This window comes from Ricinus communis, chromosome 8 (assembly GCF_019578655.1).
Source record: "Ricinus communis isolate WT05 ecotype wild-type chromosome 8, ASM1957865v1, whole genome shotgun sequence".
In the NCBI taxonomy this organism is placed as follows: Eukaryota; Viridiplantae; Streptophyta; class Magnoliopsida; order Malpighiales; family Euphorbiaceae; genus Ricinus; species Ricinus communis.
The window spans coordinates 8530739-8548203 of NC_063263.1; the positions used below are offsets into that span (position 1 = coordinate 8530739).

Consider the following 17465-nt stretch of genomic DNA (forward strand, 5'->3'; position numbering starts at 1 on the left):
AAAAATTTAACACTTTTTCCCCACCCAAAGCCACAATTAGTGTGTACTTGTTCCAGTGGAATTTGAGAAAGAATAAAGCGTAAAAGCTTTACAGCCCATTATTCCTGCAAATTATAGGAATAATACGACGAGCAAAATATTATTATTGTTAAGCACAGTTGTGTCTTGGCTTCAATTCTTGAAATGGGGTATTTAATGAAACTAAACAGAACTTGTACATTAATTCAGCTCAAAACATACTAGTTATTAAGCATTCTTCTTCCACAATGACATTTATGATAGAAGGTGCATGGCAGTTAACTAAGGAAGAAAGGGGTCAAATGGGGCAAAAACATATATGCTAGACAGACATATATACTGTGAGCAGCCAAGTTCCATACAAAATAGGAAAGGACAAAATGTCAAACTAAGAACATAAAATTAAAGCCTTCTCCTTCTCTTCTCCTCCTTTCAAGCTTCAAATTGAGTATCATCACACAATTCATCCTTTTCATTTCATTGGTACCTTGTCTTGCTTACTGCTTCCAACTGAAAAGGCACAAAACAGATTTTTTTTTTTTTTTTTTTTTGCGTCTCAGCATGAAATAGTGAAAGAAATACTATTTCCTACAAGCTTCTCCACAACATAATTACTTACGGCTCAATGCAGAAACTTCAGAGCTCTTCAAGACACGAAGCCTCTTCACCGTGGAGACAAACATGCTGAGACCGCAAATTTAATTAAGGAAAACAAATTAGTAACAAAGTTCATAGAAATTAATAAATGCTTTAGACCAACAAAGAGCCAAATGCAAGAAATTAATAAAAGTTTTTAGAGGTAGGGGGGGACAAGAACCAATAGCAGTTTTTTTTATGCAAAATAATACATTGAAATTATGAGATTGTTGCATGGATATCAGTATTAGATAAACAAGACAGATGACTTAATAGATGACACGTTAAGCAAGTGATTAGGAATTTAATACAGTTATTCCAGTCACTAAACGACATAAAAAAGCATAAAAATGGTGCTTTGCTTTCTATAATAAGCTTAATCACCAATTGTTAGTGTTGGGAATATAATATTTGATAGAATAAAAATTTTTGCATCAGATCCACAGTGATAAAGATGCTTACTGCCACGGGACATCCCCAACAAGCATCCTGTCTCCTTCGTTATCTTCATAAACAAGGGTATATTCCCCGCTTCCGTCCAATACGCCCGTAATTGCTTTCTCCTCCTCTTGCTTGGTACCAGCAGAGGAATCCCTTTGAGCTGTGCATAAAAACACAAAAGACAAACCATAATGAGATAACTTTGCGCTGCACTAAATTCACACGCACATATGCAAGAGATAACATCTGACAACACAACCAGGAAAATAAAGGAAATGGTCCAGCAGAAGAAGAAAAAACTAGAGATCACATTAGTACATTAACCAATTTGGAGTACCCACTTAGCAACTAGATAGGTATAAAATTATCTTGGCATCAATAGATTGAGAAAGTGTCATGGGTTATGAAGATGACAAGTTGACAGTATAGATTAACTTATTAATCCAAATCCAAACAAACTTACTACATGACATAACTATCAAATCAAAGCTTTTTAAATGAAGGAAGAACCCCATTATTGGTCTCCACTAGCTGCCTCAATTATATGCAGTAACAATTAATAGGTTCAAATAATTCAACCAGGTAAAAAGTGAAATTAACCTGCAAGGAGGCCTCTGAAGAGTTCATCCACAGCAATGGATAATTTCTCATAACTGTCATAGGCTTGAAGATCTACTTTTCTTCCAATGGGAACACCATCCATATTGATCTTAACAAACAGACCTTTTTTGCATGTTTCAACTGGATTTTCACTAGCAACCTTCTTGTTTGGACTTTCATTTTGAGAGTCAACAGCTGATTTTGAAGAGTTGCTGCTTGCAAGATTCTTCCTGAATGATCTAATTGGTGGCCAACCAACAACTGGACCAGGAGCAGTTCTGTTTGAAAGACCACTAAAAGATCAGTAAATCGGCCAATAGATAATGAATTACACAAGAGAAATGCACAACTAAATGATTATTAAGGTGATATATGCTAGATATGATATACATGCAGTACAAGGCTAACAGATTTATTTATTTTTTTAAAAAGCATGTAGATATATAGCATGAAAATAGCAGGTACAGAAGTCCCAAAAGCAAATTCCATGTCTCAAGAATAGGAAAGACAAAAATAGAAAGAGTTCATATTTCAAGAAATCAAAGAACTAGCACAAAACAATAAACAGGCTGAAGGAGATAATATCCAAATCACTTAGGAAAGCAGACATGAAAAGTAAGGTTTACTAGAAAAGCAAAAACTTACATAGAAATGGAAGGATAAGGGTTTAAACTCTTAATGGCCAAACTAAGCAAAGAATTATCAACAATCAGCAGTCACAAAACCAGGTAATAAATTAAAGTTTATTTTAAAATTTATGTTGGTAAAGGTGTCCACACAAACACTAAATGGAACATATGTAACAAGTAACACTAAAGCAGAAAGCACAACGTAAACATAAAAACAAGATACAAACAACACAATGATGGACCACAACAACACAACAGATCATCTAAACGAGGTGAACATGTGAATGAATATCCTGTGTCAAAAGTTTTTTAAAGAAAAAAGAAAACACAGGAGAAAAAAAAAAGAAGAGGTAAAAAGCTGGAGCACCTTTTCTGAGAGATGTTGGGCACAGCTGTATTTGCAGGAGCTGGCTGTGAAAACGCCTTCTTTTCTGCACTCTGCTGCAAGTCTACTACCACTTTAGTGCAACAGGGCTGTGAGGATTCCTTTGCCATAACAGGCAGGTTCTGAGCATTTGTTGTTACTGTTTTTGATGGAAACTGAAGAAATGAAGGAGTTGTGGTGGTGGTGGCCTTTCCTTGCTGTGATAGTTGTTGATTGAACCATCCAGAAGCACCAAGAGAAAGAAGAGACTCATCTCTTTCTCTATTAATATCTGCGTTTTTAGTGCTATCATTAAGAGACCATTCTTGACCTGGTGGAGCAAGCCTTAGTTCAAGCTTCTTGATCTCCTCTGAAGAAGATTTCTCGTCAGTTCTTTTAACCAGCCATTCTCTTTCTCTTGGAATTAAATCTAGCAACTGAGGACATGTCTCACTGTTCTTTGAACAACCCTCCATTTAGCAGATTGATATTACCTTCGTTTTTTACTTTTTAAACACCAGAAAGAAGCAAGAATATCTAACTGCAGTTTGAAAAAGAAACCAAAACTTAGAAGCTTTTCACGTCAAATATAAACAAAACTTGACTTCAAGACCATAAACATGAACAAACAAATCAAACAAGACAGAAAATAGTTACACATGTACCTTTTATTTACAAGTTCTTAACCAGCACTCACGAACTTAAACACCGACATCCTCAAATGATTACAAACCAACTCTTCCAACCTCTAAAAACCAAAACCCAGATAAGAAATTGCAATAGAACCTTAAAAAGATCTCAACTTTGCCAGCTGAAGAAACCAACTTTTAAAGCCTTGTAACCCAACAAGGAAAAAAAAAACTTAAGAGAAAAATAATGACACCAACCCCACCAAGAGAGAAAGGAGAAGGGGCAAAAAAATAAGAAACACCTCAAAAAATAAGACGTTTAACGACTCAAATCAAAGGCCAAGGGGGAAAAAAGAAATAAGAAACATATATAATAGAGGTTAACAGCGACTTTTGTATTGTTTTTGTTAGCACGCTTAGTGGGTTCTACTTGCTTTTGGCATAAGGGGAGACAAGAAATAGAGAGAGATAAGTGATCTATTTGGGTGGTAGAAGTGAAATAATAAGATGATGATTTAAAAATGAAAAAAGAGAAAGAACAGAGAAAAGAAAGAAACATATATGAGATAGATAGAGAAAAGAGATTCGCTTTATCTCTCTCTCTCGAAATCTCAAGAATCCAAAAACTGGAAAACGGGGAAAAATTTAGAGCAGACCGCACGCAACCAATTACGAATGAGAGGAGAGAAAGGCCTCTTAAAAAACACGTTAGGTTGTTTAGCTGTTTACTGTCCGCCTTATGTAACCAACAAAAGAAATGAATGGCAATTTGCCCCCTAAACTTACAACCTGTGACAATTAGCCCAGGACATAACTTGTTATCCTATTAATCTAGAAACTTTGACAAAAATGGTCGGTTACACCCAAAACTATACTTTTTTTTATGATAATTACTGCTTAAAATATCCTATGAATGTTACTATTAAGTTGGTGTTTGGAGTTAGTGCGTGCATATCTAAATGGTTTTCTCTATGTATTTTGTGGCTGTTGTTTGAGTAAGCTATTGAAGTTCTAATATTCAATCAATTTTAGAAATTTTAATTTTGAATTTGAGGATTTTGGATCTAACCAGCAATTTTTGCTAAGTTTACGGCCTAATAGGGCAATTTCTAGGCTAATTATCCATTGGGTATAAATTCTTGGTTGCTATTGAAGTTTAAAGCGTGCAGTTGCTGACCTCCTTAAAGATATACTTTCTTTTCTCTCTCTAGCCTCTAAAACAACAGAAATGCATTCATATGTATAGCCTTATTATTAGCACACTACTTCTACTACTACTGCTGCTGCAAGGAACATCTATCTCTCTTTATTAGATAGCATTAGCTAGCTAGTAGAGAGAGAAATAGAAAGTCTAGTGAGAGAAAATAGTTAAATAAAAAGTCTTCATATTAATACCATTGTTAACCTTTTGTTACCAAACAAATCCATAAGAAAAGAGTTCACTAAAAATCAGCCATAAAAGAATAATTTCTTCACTTGCACCCAAAGAGTAAAAAAAAAAAGAAAAAAAGAGAGAGAGAAGAGAAAAAACAAAGGCTTTTGTTTATTTGGATAATTGAGAAGCACATTAATCCAAAACAGAGACACCTTTTTTACGTAATTAATGAAGTGTTAATTTGAGGATTAATGAAGAGTGGGGTTGCTTTTTAGGAGGTGAAGAAAATGATGTATGTGGGGATACATTTTTGTTTTCTTGTTAATTTGATCCAAATAAAGAAAAAGAAAAAAAAAATAAGTGAAAGGAGAGGATTTGCATGATCCATATTTGCAGGGGTTGTGCAATAAAAACATGCAGATCCCATGATTTTGTCTGCTCTCTCCTCTTCCGTCCACACTCTCTCCACAATTGGTTTAGTGGAGGAGACACTGCTAAGATTGGTGTTCCTATCAAATGATGTATGTGTGAATCATTCTTGGCCGTTTGATTCTTCTGTTTTTTCTTGTTTTTTGAGATTTGAGTCAAAATTTTGCAGAATCTGACACAATTCTTTGAGCTTAAACTCTGATTTTAGCAGTAGAAAGTAGGCACTCTTTTGTTGCTTTCTTGTGTGTGAATATACACAATAATTGTTTTTTATTATTATCATTTTCACGTATAAATATTATACTATAAAGTTTTTTCTTTTTTTTTTTTTGGAACAATTATACTATAAAGTTAACATCTCTTAATTTTGCTACACAAATTCTGTACATACACAAAGTGGGCTTACCTACCTAACCTAACCTAACCTTCATTATATGACCATACTGCCCTTCCGTCTTATGCTTAAACATATGCCCAAAATATATAATATTTGCCCCCGCTCCTCTCTTTCTTATTCCAAATTCCTTGCTACATTATTTATGGGTGTGTTTCTTTCTTAATTTTCTTTTTTTTTTCTCAAAATTTATTTCTTAATTTTCTTGTGTTATATGAAGTTATTCAAGTTTACATTAATTCATTTGCACTTACTAAAAAAAAAAAAATTAATTTTTTAAATTAAATATATATATATATATTAAATATTTCTATCGATATAATTCTTAAAAAATTTAGTTAAATTAGAACAACAAAAAAGAACTTGCATTATTAATAATCAATTTAGTTTTAAGATGCATAACTTTAGATTATTAATAGATAAAGAATCTAACTGGTAGGACATTTTTCAATCAACTATATTTGCTATTATTTAAAGCATTAGAGTTGGTATTATGTCTTTTGAAAATTAAAAATACTACTAATATCCACTGCACTTCCTTTTATTTTATTAACTAAAAATAAAATCGTTAACTCAGTTGCTCATTGGCATTAGAGAATTATATTTTTTCTAGCATACGATAAGGCTATTGATCTAGTTGCCTAGGTAAGATAGGATATAAAACTCATTTTCTAATTAATTTGCAACTTTAATAATTGTTTTCTCAATAACATATATAAAACTAAGATTTTGTTTGTTCATTTATGATCCATTAATATCATTAAAAATTACATATCTCTTATTTTATTTGTTTGTTAGATCTTTAGCCGCTATTACGAGTTCAGACTAACACCGACTATTCACGTGTAAAAATTGAATTATAAATATTTATTTTTGAAAATAATAAAATCGATTCATATATTTATGTTCATACAAATAAATAGATTGAATATTGATTTAGTATTTTCTTCATATGCCAATGGCCAATGGCATGAACACATTTTTGTCACATGTAACAATCATTTTGGCACACGAGCTAATTCAAGAAGATAGCATGATTGAAAATGATGGTTATGAATATGCCATAGTCGTGGAGGAAAAGTATTCATTATGTTAGGCTATATTAAAGGTACATTTTGTATTTTTTTTTTATTATTATTCCTTGTTTCGTATAGGCAAAAGATAATAAAGAAACAGCTAAATTGAAAGAATTTGGACAATCCTAACGGCTTAATTAAGTAATTTATTTGATTTGTAAGCTATATAAAAATCATAATCTAAACATAACCCTTTTTTGTGAATATTTCAAAATTTTATATTTTTTTATAAGTTTTTCAATTTAGCATGTTACTTATATACAGTTTTTAACAAGATATATACACACTTAAGTAATCTCATTAAATTATAAAGTTTAATGAATAATGTATAACAATACGAACAACCCATAACAAAAAGATTATTAACAAAGTTTCTTTTTCAAAATTATTTATTATAGTTAATAAATTTTAAGACTTTGCATATAAAAAAATATAAATAAGATCACCTCAATTGAAATAAATCGAAATAATTGGATCAAAAAAGGTATAAATCCTTAAATTTAAAATAGTTGTTAAACAACTATTATAATGTTATATAGGGAAAAAAATCAATTTATAATCATTTATATTAAAAAAATTACTTATATGATAGTGAAATATGTATCATCGTTTTATTGCAATAATAATAATTGAAATATGACATGTTTATCAATAATTACAGGTGAATTTGATAAAATTGTGTGTTGAAAAGAAATTGATAAATTGGATTTCTAATCCTTTTCGGAAAAACTAGTGCAATGAAATCAGTCATTTAAAAAGAAAAACAATCAAATTCAAAGAGAAACATGACTCGCACTTAATCGGTTATATATAATTAAAATTAAAATTTCTGTTGATTTTGTTGTGGGATTGTACATTTGTGACGGGGTAGCAAGGTCATTTTAAAATCCACCTGTCATTCTTGTTCCCTAAACACACAACTGGCAGACTATTATGGTGTAAGGAAGTCACAAGAGACAACCTATTCCAAAAAAAAAAAAGGAAAAAGAAAAGGTTAGTTAACCGAACCATAGGGTTAAACCTCGTATAGGGTAAACCGTAGGTGGTGGTGAGCCCCTGGTCGGCTGGTCTGGTTTGGATACTGGGAAACGAAACCTAGCCCTTTGCCTATTGGCTAAAGCTTTTGTTGCTGCTTCTGCTTTGATATTTAATAATCTTATTTTTATTCTTTCTTTAATACACTCCACGCATCACCTATTTAAACATCGTGCTGTTTTGTGGGGACCACACATAAGTAGGAACTCGTAGTAATTGAGTTGGGGGTTTGGCCGCCTCCGGCCACCCAACATGCTCGATCTTTAACGCCCAGAATCATCTCTTGTGTGCGTCGGCGACGGAAATACGTTGTCGTTTAATTTTGTTTGATTTTCTTTTTGTCTCTGAATAATTTTTATTGGGAAAAATTTATACCCACTCGCTTCAAAAATCGCGTGGATGGATTAATGTGTTTTCCTCAGTAATATAACTTGTTAGCATAATTAAGAAACTAATTTTTAGCAAAATAAATTATTAACTTTACATTATAAAATGTTCATAGGGTACCAAACATTTGTGAGATAAATTAGACTTTGCTCGTGAAAGCAAAAGAAGAGGAAAGTAGAAATGATATCTGCCTATATTATCATATCAGAGAATTAAAACAGTATTTTATACATAATAATTATTTTAATTATGTTAATCATATTTTATCTTTTGATCTAAAAGATATAAAGAACCTTTTTATTTCTTTAAGTAATCCATTTTGATTTCTTTTCTACATTAATTTGTGACCCTTAATAAGTAGTTCTCTTTACTGAAATTATTTGAATGTATTACATTAATAGAAATGTCTTTTTGATGATATTAATGAATAATCTAAATAAAGCAGGTAAACTTAATACACTAACTATAGTTTTCCATTATTTTTTATTATTTTCTTGGTATATGTATAAGATTGAATTCATTCTGTTTTTATAATAAAACTAAATTTAAAAAAAAAATTGCTAATCATTTACACCTTTAAGAATTCTCATTGCTTGTAAAATAAAATAGAATTTTTCCTGAAAGATGAAAGGCATAAACCTTTATAGAATTTGTTTTCATTTTTATTTTTAAAATTTTAAAACTTTTCATCTTTATAAAAAAATTATAAAATTTGTAACACATGTTTAATTTATTAAAAAATTATTTTATATTTTATATAATATTTTAAGTACAAAAGATAGATTTTTAATAAATAAAGAGAAGATTTTTTATTTTTATTTGAAAACGAATGACTTTTTATATAAATAAAAATATAAAGATATGCTAAACTTGTTTCCAAAATTTTTTTAAAATTTAATTATAATTTTAAAAATATGAAACTGTTTCTATTTTTATTTTTAAAAAATAATATAAATAAATACAAAATTTTATTTTCTATTTTTATTTAAAAAAATTTATGAAAAAAAATATAACTTTCTATAAAATAAACATGTTTGAAATATTCCAAATATTAAAGAATTTCGTCCATTGAAACATATACCAAAGGCTTAAGAGGCTTATGTTCTATCCATTAAACGGGAAACATTTTAATAACATTAAAAAATATTAATAAAATTAAAACTATATTATATGTAAATTCATTTTAAAAACTTTTTTAAAAGTCTATGGATCATGAATTTTTTTTTGAAAAAAAATAATGATGATATCTGAAAAATAAATATTGTTAGATACACTAATTATGGTGAGATCAATAAAATATTCATTATTAAATATTTTAACAATATGTTAAGCTTTTCAATTTTAAGTTAAATAAGCTTATTAAGTAATTTTTTTTATTGAATGAGCTGTAAAGAAAATAACTAGATTCCGGCAAATTAAATTTTTTATGAATAAGAGAATTATGTAGAATAATTTCATTATACTTCAATGAAATTTTCATATAATTTTTTATTCGTATTATATATGAATTTTTTAAAATTTACAATGAAATGTTTGAATGACAAAGGATTTGTTTTCATTTATTTTGAATTTATTTACTCAAAGTTATTGTTGAAGTCGGATCTCAAATATTTTTTGAGATCATTAATCAAATTGAATCCACTATTTCGCGGACTAAACTATTTAATGCTCCCACATCATCAAGAACAAGTATCATCCTCCTCCTTTAATAAGGATCCACTTTTGCCATTTTTATATCTTTTTTTTCCTTGAAACAACCATATTAATGTCTTTAATAAAAATATCTAAGGCTTAATTGCAAATAAATTGTTTACTTTGAATTTAATATAGATTTTTTGATTTTTCTATTTGTAGTAATATGTTTTCACATTAAGTTCAACTTTAATTTTTTAATTACCAATTAAAATGTATTAGCATTATTGTTATTTCATAAATATTAAAAAAGAGTTGAGTTAGTATTAAAGTAAGGATTCATCCTAAAATTTAAAATAGCATTATTTAAGTAAATAAATATAATTTTTTTAAGGAAAAAGAAAACTCTTTTCTATAAAAGTGAAAATAAACAACACATTTTGAAGAATGAAAGTCCCAAATTCTGCCTCCATCTATAGTATTAAGATAATTTCTAACACACTTTTTATATATGTCAAATTCTTTATTTTAAAAAGTCATAATATAAAATAATACTCTAATGCATTATTTATTCTTTAAATATCGACATCGTTTGGGTTGAGAATTCATATATTTAAAATCTATGGACTTTTAAAATTATATCGTTTGAATTAGATAAAAAATAATATATTTTTATTTAAAGTTAAGGATAATTTTGAGATAAAATAAATTTATTGAGGACAATATTAGAATAAAAAAGTATCATAATAATCCATCATTCTTTTAACATGGTAACTTTTGGAGTTACTTTCTAGTTGAGAAATTAAAATCCTAAAAAGTAAGAGATTTTACAGGACGAGAAATTTCTTAAAATTTATAGATATAGAGTACTTTTTTACTTATAAAACAGCATATTAAAGCTAAATCTATGAATTTTATAAAAAATTTCATCTAAAATCTCTCAATCAAACGAATCTGTAAAATAGAGAGTAAATTTAGCTATTTATATATAGAGAGCTAAACTTTCCTATTTACTCTAAATTTAATAAATGCACTACAAGTTTATAGCATTTGATTTGATATTTATAATTTTTATTTTTCTATTGGTAAAAACTTAAAAAAAAAAAAGAGAAACTAAAATCATTAATCTTAGAGAAATAAAAATAAGATAAAAAAATAAAATATAAAGAATCTCTTGGTCTTAAATAAAATATTTTATTTTTTATATTTAAATATTCTTTAAAATATTTTTTATTATAGGAATTATACTCTTTAAAATAAAAGACACTATTAAAGATGCTCTAAATGCTTACCACCATACTAAAGTCTAGTAATTAAAAAATAAATAGGTAATCTAATGACTAATATTCTTATTTAATATTTTAGTACTTTTATTAAAATTTATAAAAGAATTTAACAATCTAATGTTTTCATTTATCTTTTATTCATTTTCTTTTTTCGCCGTCTATTTCAATCGGTGAAACTATTTTAAGTCTTAATTTTTAAAATCACAAATAAAAAAAAATAAAAATAAATTTTAGTATTTAAAGATAAATTAACAACTATAATACTAATTTAATTAATAAATTTATTTATAATTATAGTCATACAAGCAAATTTAGCTAAGTTAAAATTTAAATTAATCTTAAACTAGACTGCTGATATTTAAAAAAACAAAAATTACATGTTAAATTTCAAAATAAATACGAAGTATTAATATTTATTTAACAATTAATCCTGATCAAAACTCTACTTTAAAAGTAGAAGCCTAACAACCGTCGATTAGAAATTCAACGGCTAGAAAAGACCAAACAGCTCGTGAAATAAATGTCATGTCATATGAGGATACTAATGATGGTTTGTCTCAACAGGGGAGAGTGTATAGTAAGGTAGAGTTTATTGCATGTCATATGTGGCACACTGAAGGTGCCAGTCTTGTCGTTGGAGGCTGTTTGAAGGGATAATCCCGACCGTCTATTCTCTTCTGATTTGATTTGATTTTGATTTTTTCCCAAATTCCTTTTTCTTCAGGAATTCTCCCAAAGGCTGTGTTTGGATTCTAGTAAAATTGGGAGGGAAGAGAGAGTGAAAACTTCCATTTATTATTATTAGATATTATCATTTTTGGTTAAATATGACATCCCCTGAATTTTGGCCTATCAATGTCACACCAAACTTGCCTTTGTTTCTTTTAATATATAAACTCATTCGCAAATCTCATTATTTTTAAATTAGTAGTCTTTTATCAACAGTTTTCAACATATTTCATTAATTAATGCTGAAAGATCATATCTAAGAAAAAGTTTAAAATTTTAATAAGACTACTCCAATATAAACCCTAATAAGTGAAAACTAGTATTTTTCTTTTTCATATACACTTTAATTGAAATTTTGAATGACTATCTTCTAAAAATTATTTTGAGAATTTCTCAATTTGTTAATTATTAATAAAATAGAATAACCAGTTAATGCAATAAAGAGAATACAAAATAAAACAAGTTAATATATTAGTAAAACTCAAAGGCACGACCTATTTAACCCTTTTTCTAAATTAAAAAAAAAAAGAAAAAGAAAAATTCATAAACAAGAAATAAAAAATAAATAAATTAGAAAGCGTGATGACAGATGTAAGAAGGAAAACAACAGAAAGGCTTGCAACAAAATGCTAAAGAGCACTAAAAAGAAGCACAGTGTTTGTTAACTATGGTTAAGGCCAAACTAAAGGAGAAATGGTTAAGAGGAAACTCATTAATAGCAAATGAACATGTGAAGTAGATGAGGAGTAATACATTAAAGTTGAATAGTCAAAGAAAGAAAGAAAAATGGAATTCCTTTCTTAACCTGAAAGCCAAACAAACTCGAAACTTTATAAACAGGTGGGCTTATTAGAATAACTATGCATGACATTGATATGCAATGTCCCCCTATATCTTGTGCTCTCCACATCACCCATTCCCTCAGTCTCAGTCTTTCGTTGTGAGCACAGGATTTTCATACAAAGAGGCTCCTTTATAGCACATTTCTTAAAAAAAAATTTACCGTTAATTACAATTTACATGTTCTATTTTAGATGTATACTAAGATATTGATGAAATTAAATTATTATATTATGAAAAATAATAAAAATATAATTAAATTACTATCTGTAAAATTCAACGTTAAAACTCTTGTATAAATATTTTAATACCTTCAAAAATTTAATATATAAAAAGAAGAAGAAGAAGAAATTAGAATGGGGTAGGGAGTAGGGTTGTTTTCCTAGAACTGAATCAACTGATTAAGTTGATGTGAATATTGAAGAAAGCCACTGTTTGATATTTCCTTTATGCATTGCAGGCACCTCGTTGTACTATTTAAACTCTTGTTATTAAATCCCAAAAATGTATACATTCATACTCGTCCAATAACGAAATATCAAACCCTATTACTAACTTCTTCCACTTTTCAGTTTTAACCTTTTATTTTATTGAATTGTGACATTTTAAAAAAATATTATATTTTTTATACAATTTCTTATTCGTTCTAATATTATACTTTTACTCTCACCGAAGGCTATTAAATTTTTCATTAAAATAAGATTACAATTATAAAAACTGATTAGAATAAAATAAAATTAAAAATTAGATATCTAAAATATGTATTTTGCCACATATGTATTCATTTCTATTAACTGATAAAAATTTTAATTATTTATCACTTTTGTATAAATAATAAATTTTATAATATTTATAGAATAATATTTCAGTCTAATTTAGTTAATTTTTTTTTATAATTAAATTTATGAAATATTTTCTTAACCCAATTAAACTATTAAAAAAAATGAACAGTTAGAGGAAGTAACATGTATACTAGTGGAATGGCCTTCTTTTGCAAATGATTTTATAATAATCAAACACTAAAAACTTCTCCCTATTGATTTTCCCCACGTTTCTGTAAACACAGAGCCACCCCATTAGCAACCAATCTAGAACCCACATGATATAGCAATATAATGTTTGATGCATATCCTCAACTTTGGCTGGCTACAAATATGTTTGATGACGCACCCCACCATTCTTCTTTTCCTCTACCAGGCGACTCTGTTACATTTTATCACTTCAATTACATCTTTCTTTCATATTTTCTTCATTTCATTCATTGCTTCCATCGCCATCCTTGTTGATGCTTGCTTTCTCTTTTGTTGCGTCCCTTTTAATTCCTTTAATTTAGCCCCACAAGCCGCTATTGCTATAAGAACACGATCAGTTTTAGGACAAAAAGCTTTTTGTCCTCTCCAGATCTTGGAATTTAGTTTTGTGTTTACTGTTTTTTGTTTCCCTTTTAGTACGATTTTCTTTTCTAACATATATATTTATGGCACTATCAATTAAATTTTACTTAATTTGACTTCAATGCTCATTCATCGGTTATCACCAAATACTTTTGTCATCCTACTCATAATGATCTCCGATATCATACAAAATTTTCGCATGATTTCGACCTTAACTGACTAATTAAATCTTAAGACATTTTTTTATTTTATCAAATAGCGTGCGCGTGAATTCGTATTTAGTTTCCATTTCAGTGAAATAATAATGCAGCCATTTAATTCTTAATTTCAGACTTATAAAATGGTCAATTAAAAATAATATCAGTAATATAATATTTTCTATAAAATTCCATATTTCTACGGAGTTATTACTATGTCCTGGTTTACGATAGCCGTAATTATAAAATCCAGATTATCTCGTGTTGAATTTTTACTTTATTTTAATACTAATGAAATATGGTCTTTCAATATTTGCCATATAAATAAAGGTTAATTACAAATTAAATTATAAACTTTACAGTTTTTAACAATTTTATCTAATTATTTTAAAATTTTAAAATAAATATTTATTCTTTTAATCATTTTAAAATAATATTTGTCGACGTATAAAGTCGATTGTTCTTAATAAAAGAATAACAATTATGAATCAATAAAAATAGTTTATTATAAACTTAAGAATAAGACTATTGAAATTTTTATGTATGTAAATTATTTCACCTATTTTACATCTAAATGCAATAATTTTTTTATTAATTTACTGATTTTTATGTTAGTAAGTAAAATTGACTTGCCACGTCATTTTTCTCATTGTAATATTTCAAGAATTGTTACTGAAAAATATTTTTGAAAATAAATTAAAAGCATAAATATTTATTCTAAATTTTAAAATAATTGAATAAAATTATTTAAAAAGAATAAGATTCGGGATTTAATAAATAATCACGCCTATAAATAATAATAAAAATATAGTGTGGTTTCACTCTATTTTACAATTTAGTATATAATTTTTTTCCAATAAAAAAAGTATTTAGTTACATATATCATGACAAAGAAAATTCTCACTACTAAAAATTCAACAATTAAAATGTGTAGTAGTAACTCATTTAGACTTTTATAAATATATTAAATTTATAATTTTTCTCAATATGGGATAGAGTGATACATCAACTATCATTATTATGTACATGTATTTAATAGCATGAATTTGAAGTTTAATAATTCAAAATTTTATCGTTTGATAGTTAAGTTATAGTTTAAAAAATAATTGATCTAACAATTAATCAATGATGTTTCGAATTATTAAACTCTAAACTCATATAATCAAACATAAAAAATACAATAAATATAACCGGCTAATGTCAATTAATACTTTTTAATAACAATATATTCTTTTGTCATTATTTTTTATTCTTTTAATTACATATCTCTTTTTGTCTAAAAATAAATCACATATTAAAAATTATCAAATACCTAAATAATATTATATTTATGTAGTATTCTAAAGTTTGGAAATATATATTTTAACTCGAGAAAAAGAGGACATTATAACTCTAACGCCCACTTTCAGATAAGTTTACTTTTATTTAGAATAAAACGCAAATTGAACTTAGTAATTAAATTTGAAATTGAATGAATATAATTCCAAATTTACGACAGTCACAAAAGGTAAATGACATAATTTTGATTAAAAGAGATTAAAAGAAGCAAGAAATAAAAAGAGATTTTAAAATTTTAATGTCATAAATAATGCGCCAAAAATAATCTAAATTGTGACCCAAATGATTATGCTGTGATAATCTAGAATCATTAGGTGGTTGTCTAAAAAGCAAGATGCTGATTACAACCACCACAAAAAGCCTCTTTTCTTGATTATTATTATTATACAAGTTGGATGTTATTACATGAACTCATGATGCAATGCATACATATGGGGTCTATATTTTTTTTATAAAAGAAAAAAATGGCAATCTTTTTTTCCAAAAAAAATAAAAGGAGACTAAAGTTCAATCCCTAATATATTATTCTAAAACTGATTATTTTGGTTAATTAATTATGATGAGAGGGTTTAAACAAGTCCATTTAGCACTTGCTTTGAATTTTATATGACCTTCTATTTACTGTCTTGATTATGTTATTAAGTCAAAGATTTGCATTATCTTTCTTAAAAAAATCTATTAAAAAAAAAAACAAAGACACCTTTTCTCTTTTCTCTTCAGCTAGCATGATTAAAAAAAAAAAAAAAAAAAAAAAAAGGCAAACAAATAAAAGCCAAAAATAGGGAGAGTTTAGAAGAAGATCTAACTCTTTGTGGATTTGCCAAAGATTATTGGTAGTGACACTCAAGATAATTATCTATTGTGAAATTCTCAAAAGTGTAACTAAGGTCAAGAATCATGTCATATTGTCAATCTAAAAGAGGTCTTACATTGAGGCTTTAATACTATGTGATTCTATTCCTTAACCTATGAAATGTTTTATTTTTGAGTTTGATTCTCTTGAATGGGTGTGAGAGTAAAAATAAGTACATAACTAGAGTCAAAGGAAGAGTTAAATTACTAATGATATTTATAGAGCATATTCATTATAATTAATTGCAATTAAAACTCTTACAAAAATGGTTTAACTAATTTAAAATATACAGAATAGGATTTTTATGGATTTCAAAAATTTTAATGTAATTAAATTTTAAAAATGAAATTTAAAATTTTAATTTAATTAAAAAAAACTCATATCATTTCATCTGAATGATATTAAATTGTCTTACTTTTTTTTTTTTTTTAATGTATAAACCTTGAAAACTCTGCTCTATTTTCTCAGTCAATTGACTTCAATTGAATTCAAGTACTCCTAACCCTAATGACGGTTTAATAGTACTACTAAATTAAAACCTTTTTTCTTAATAAAGACTTAATAGATACGTAATCATGTTGTTTTATAAGGCTATATCGGTACTTTTCAATTAAGAATATATATTTTTTTATTTAAATTTATTAGAAAAAGATGTTTCTTCTTTATACACTCCTATTTCATTCTATCCAATTAGTTTTCGTCACACATGTTTTTCTTTTTCTTGGGACTTTTTGTCTATTTCGTACTAACTTTTCTCTTTTACTCTTTTGGTAGCCATTATTGATCCAATGATGAAAATAACAGTGAATGTTTTTAATGAAATTTTGATACTTTCTTCCATTTTTTTCACATGAAATGAATTTATAGTATTAATAATAATATGCTATTTATCAAACTATTTATTGGGCATAATCATATAACAATATAATGCCCAAGCTAAATTTCTGTTAATAGAATTAAAAAAAAAAAAAACTATTTTTCATTTTATTTTAAAATTAATGAAATTTGGATTCTGTTTTCGAATTTTTATTTTGAAGAGCATATTTATTTATTATTTGTCAATGAATAGCATAAAACAAATTATTGTAATGGAATAGTGCTTTTTATCTTTTGAAGGAATTATGGTGCTTTCATATCAAGTATCTAATCTTAGCTTATTTTTGGCTTTTATGGAAAAAAAAAA

The 17465-nt window shown here is 27.2% G+C and overlaps 1 protein-coding gene across 1 annotated transcript; it reads right to left on the bottom strand.

Moving 5' to 3' along the window:
• Positions 1-191: 191 nt before the first annotated feature.
• Positions 192-4006, bottom strand: LOC8273774 (auxin-responsive protein IAA26). The gene is made up of 6 exons (XM_002515913.4): positions 3354-4006; positions 2692-3229; positions 1696-1973; positions 1117-1255; positions 638-702; positions 192-528 (listed from the first exon to the last, which is right to left on the bottom strand). The coding sequence occupies exons 2-6, from the start codon at positions 3162-3164 to the stop codon at positions 491-493; spliced, it is 993 nt and encodes a 330-aa protein (XP_002515959.3). The 5' UTR covers positions 3165-3229; positions 3354-4006; the 3' UTR covers positions 192-490.
• Between the last annotated feature and the right edge of the window lie 13459 nt (positions 4007-17465).

Coding starts and splice junctions, on each gene's coding strand:
- LOC8273774 (XM_002515913.4), bottom strand. CDS start 3,164: ATGGAGGGTTGTTCAAAGAACAGTGAGACATGTCCTCAGTTGCTAGAT. Junction 1,256..1,695: donor CTTCAGAGGCCTCCTTGCAG/GTTAATTTCACT, acceptor TTTTATGCACAG/CTCAAAGGGATTCCTCTGCT. Junction 703..1,116: donor GTTGGGGATGTCCCGTGGCA/GTAAGCATCTTT, acceptor TTGCGGTCTCAG/CATGTTTGTCTCCACGGTGA.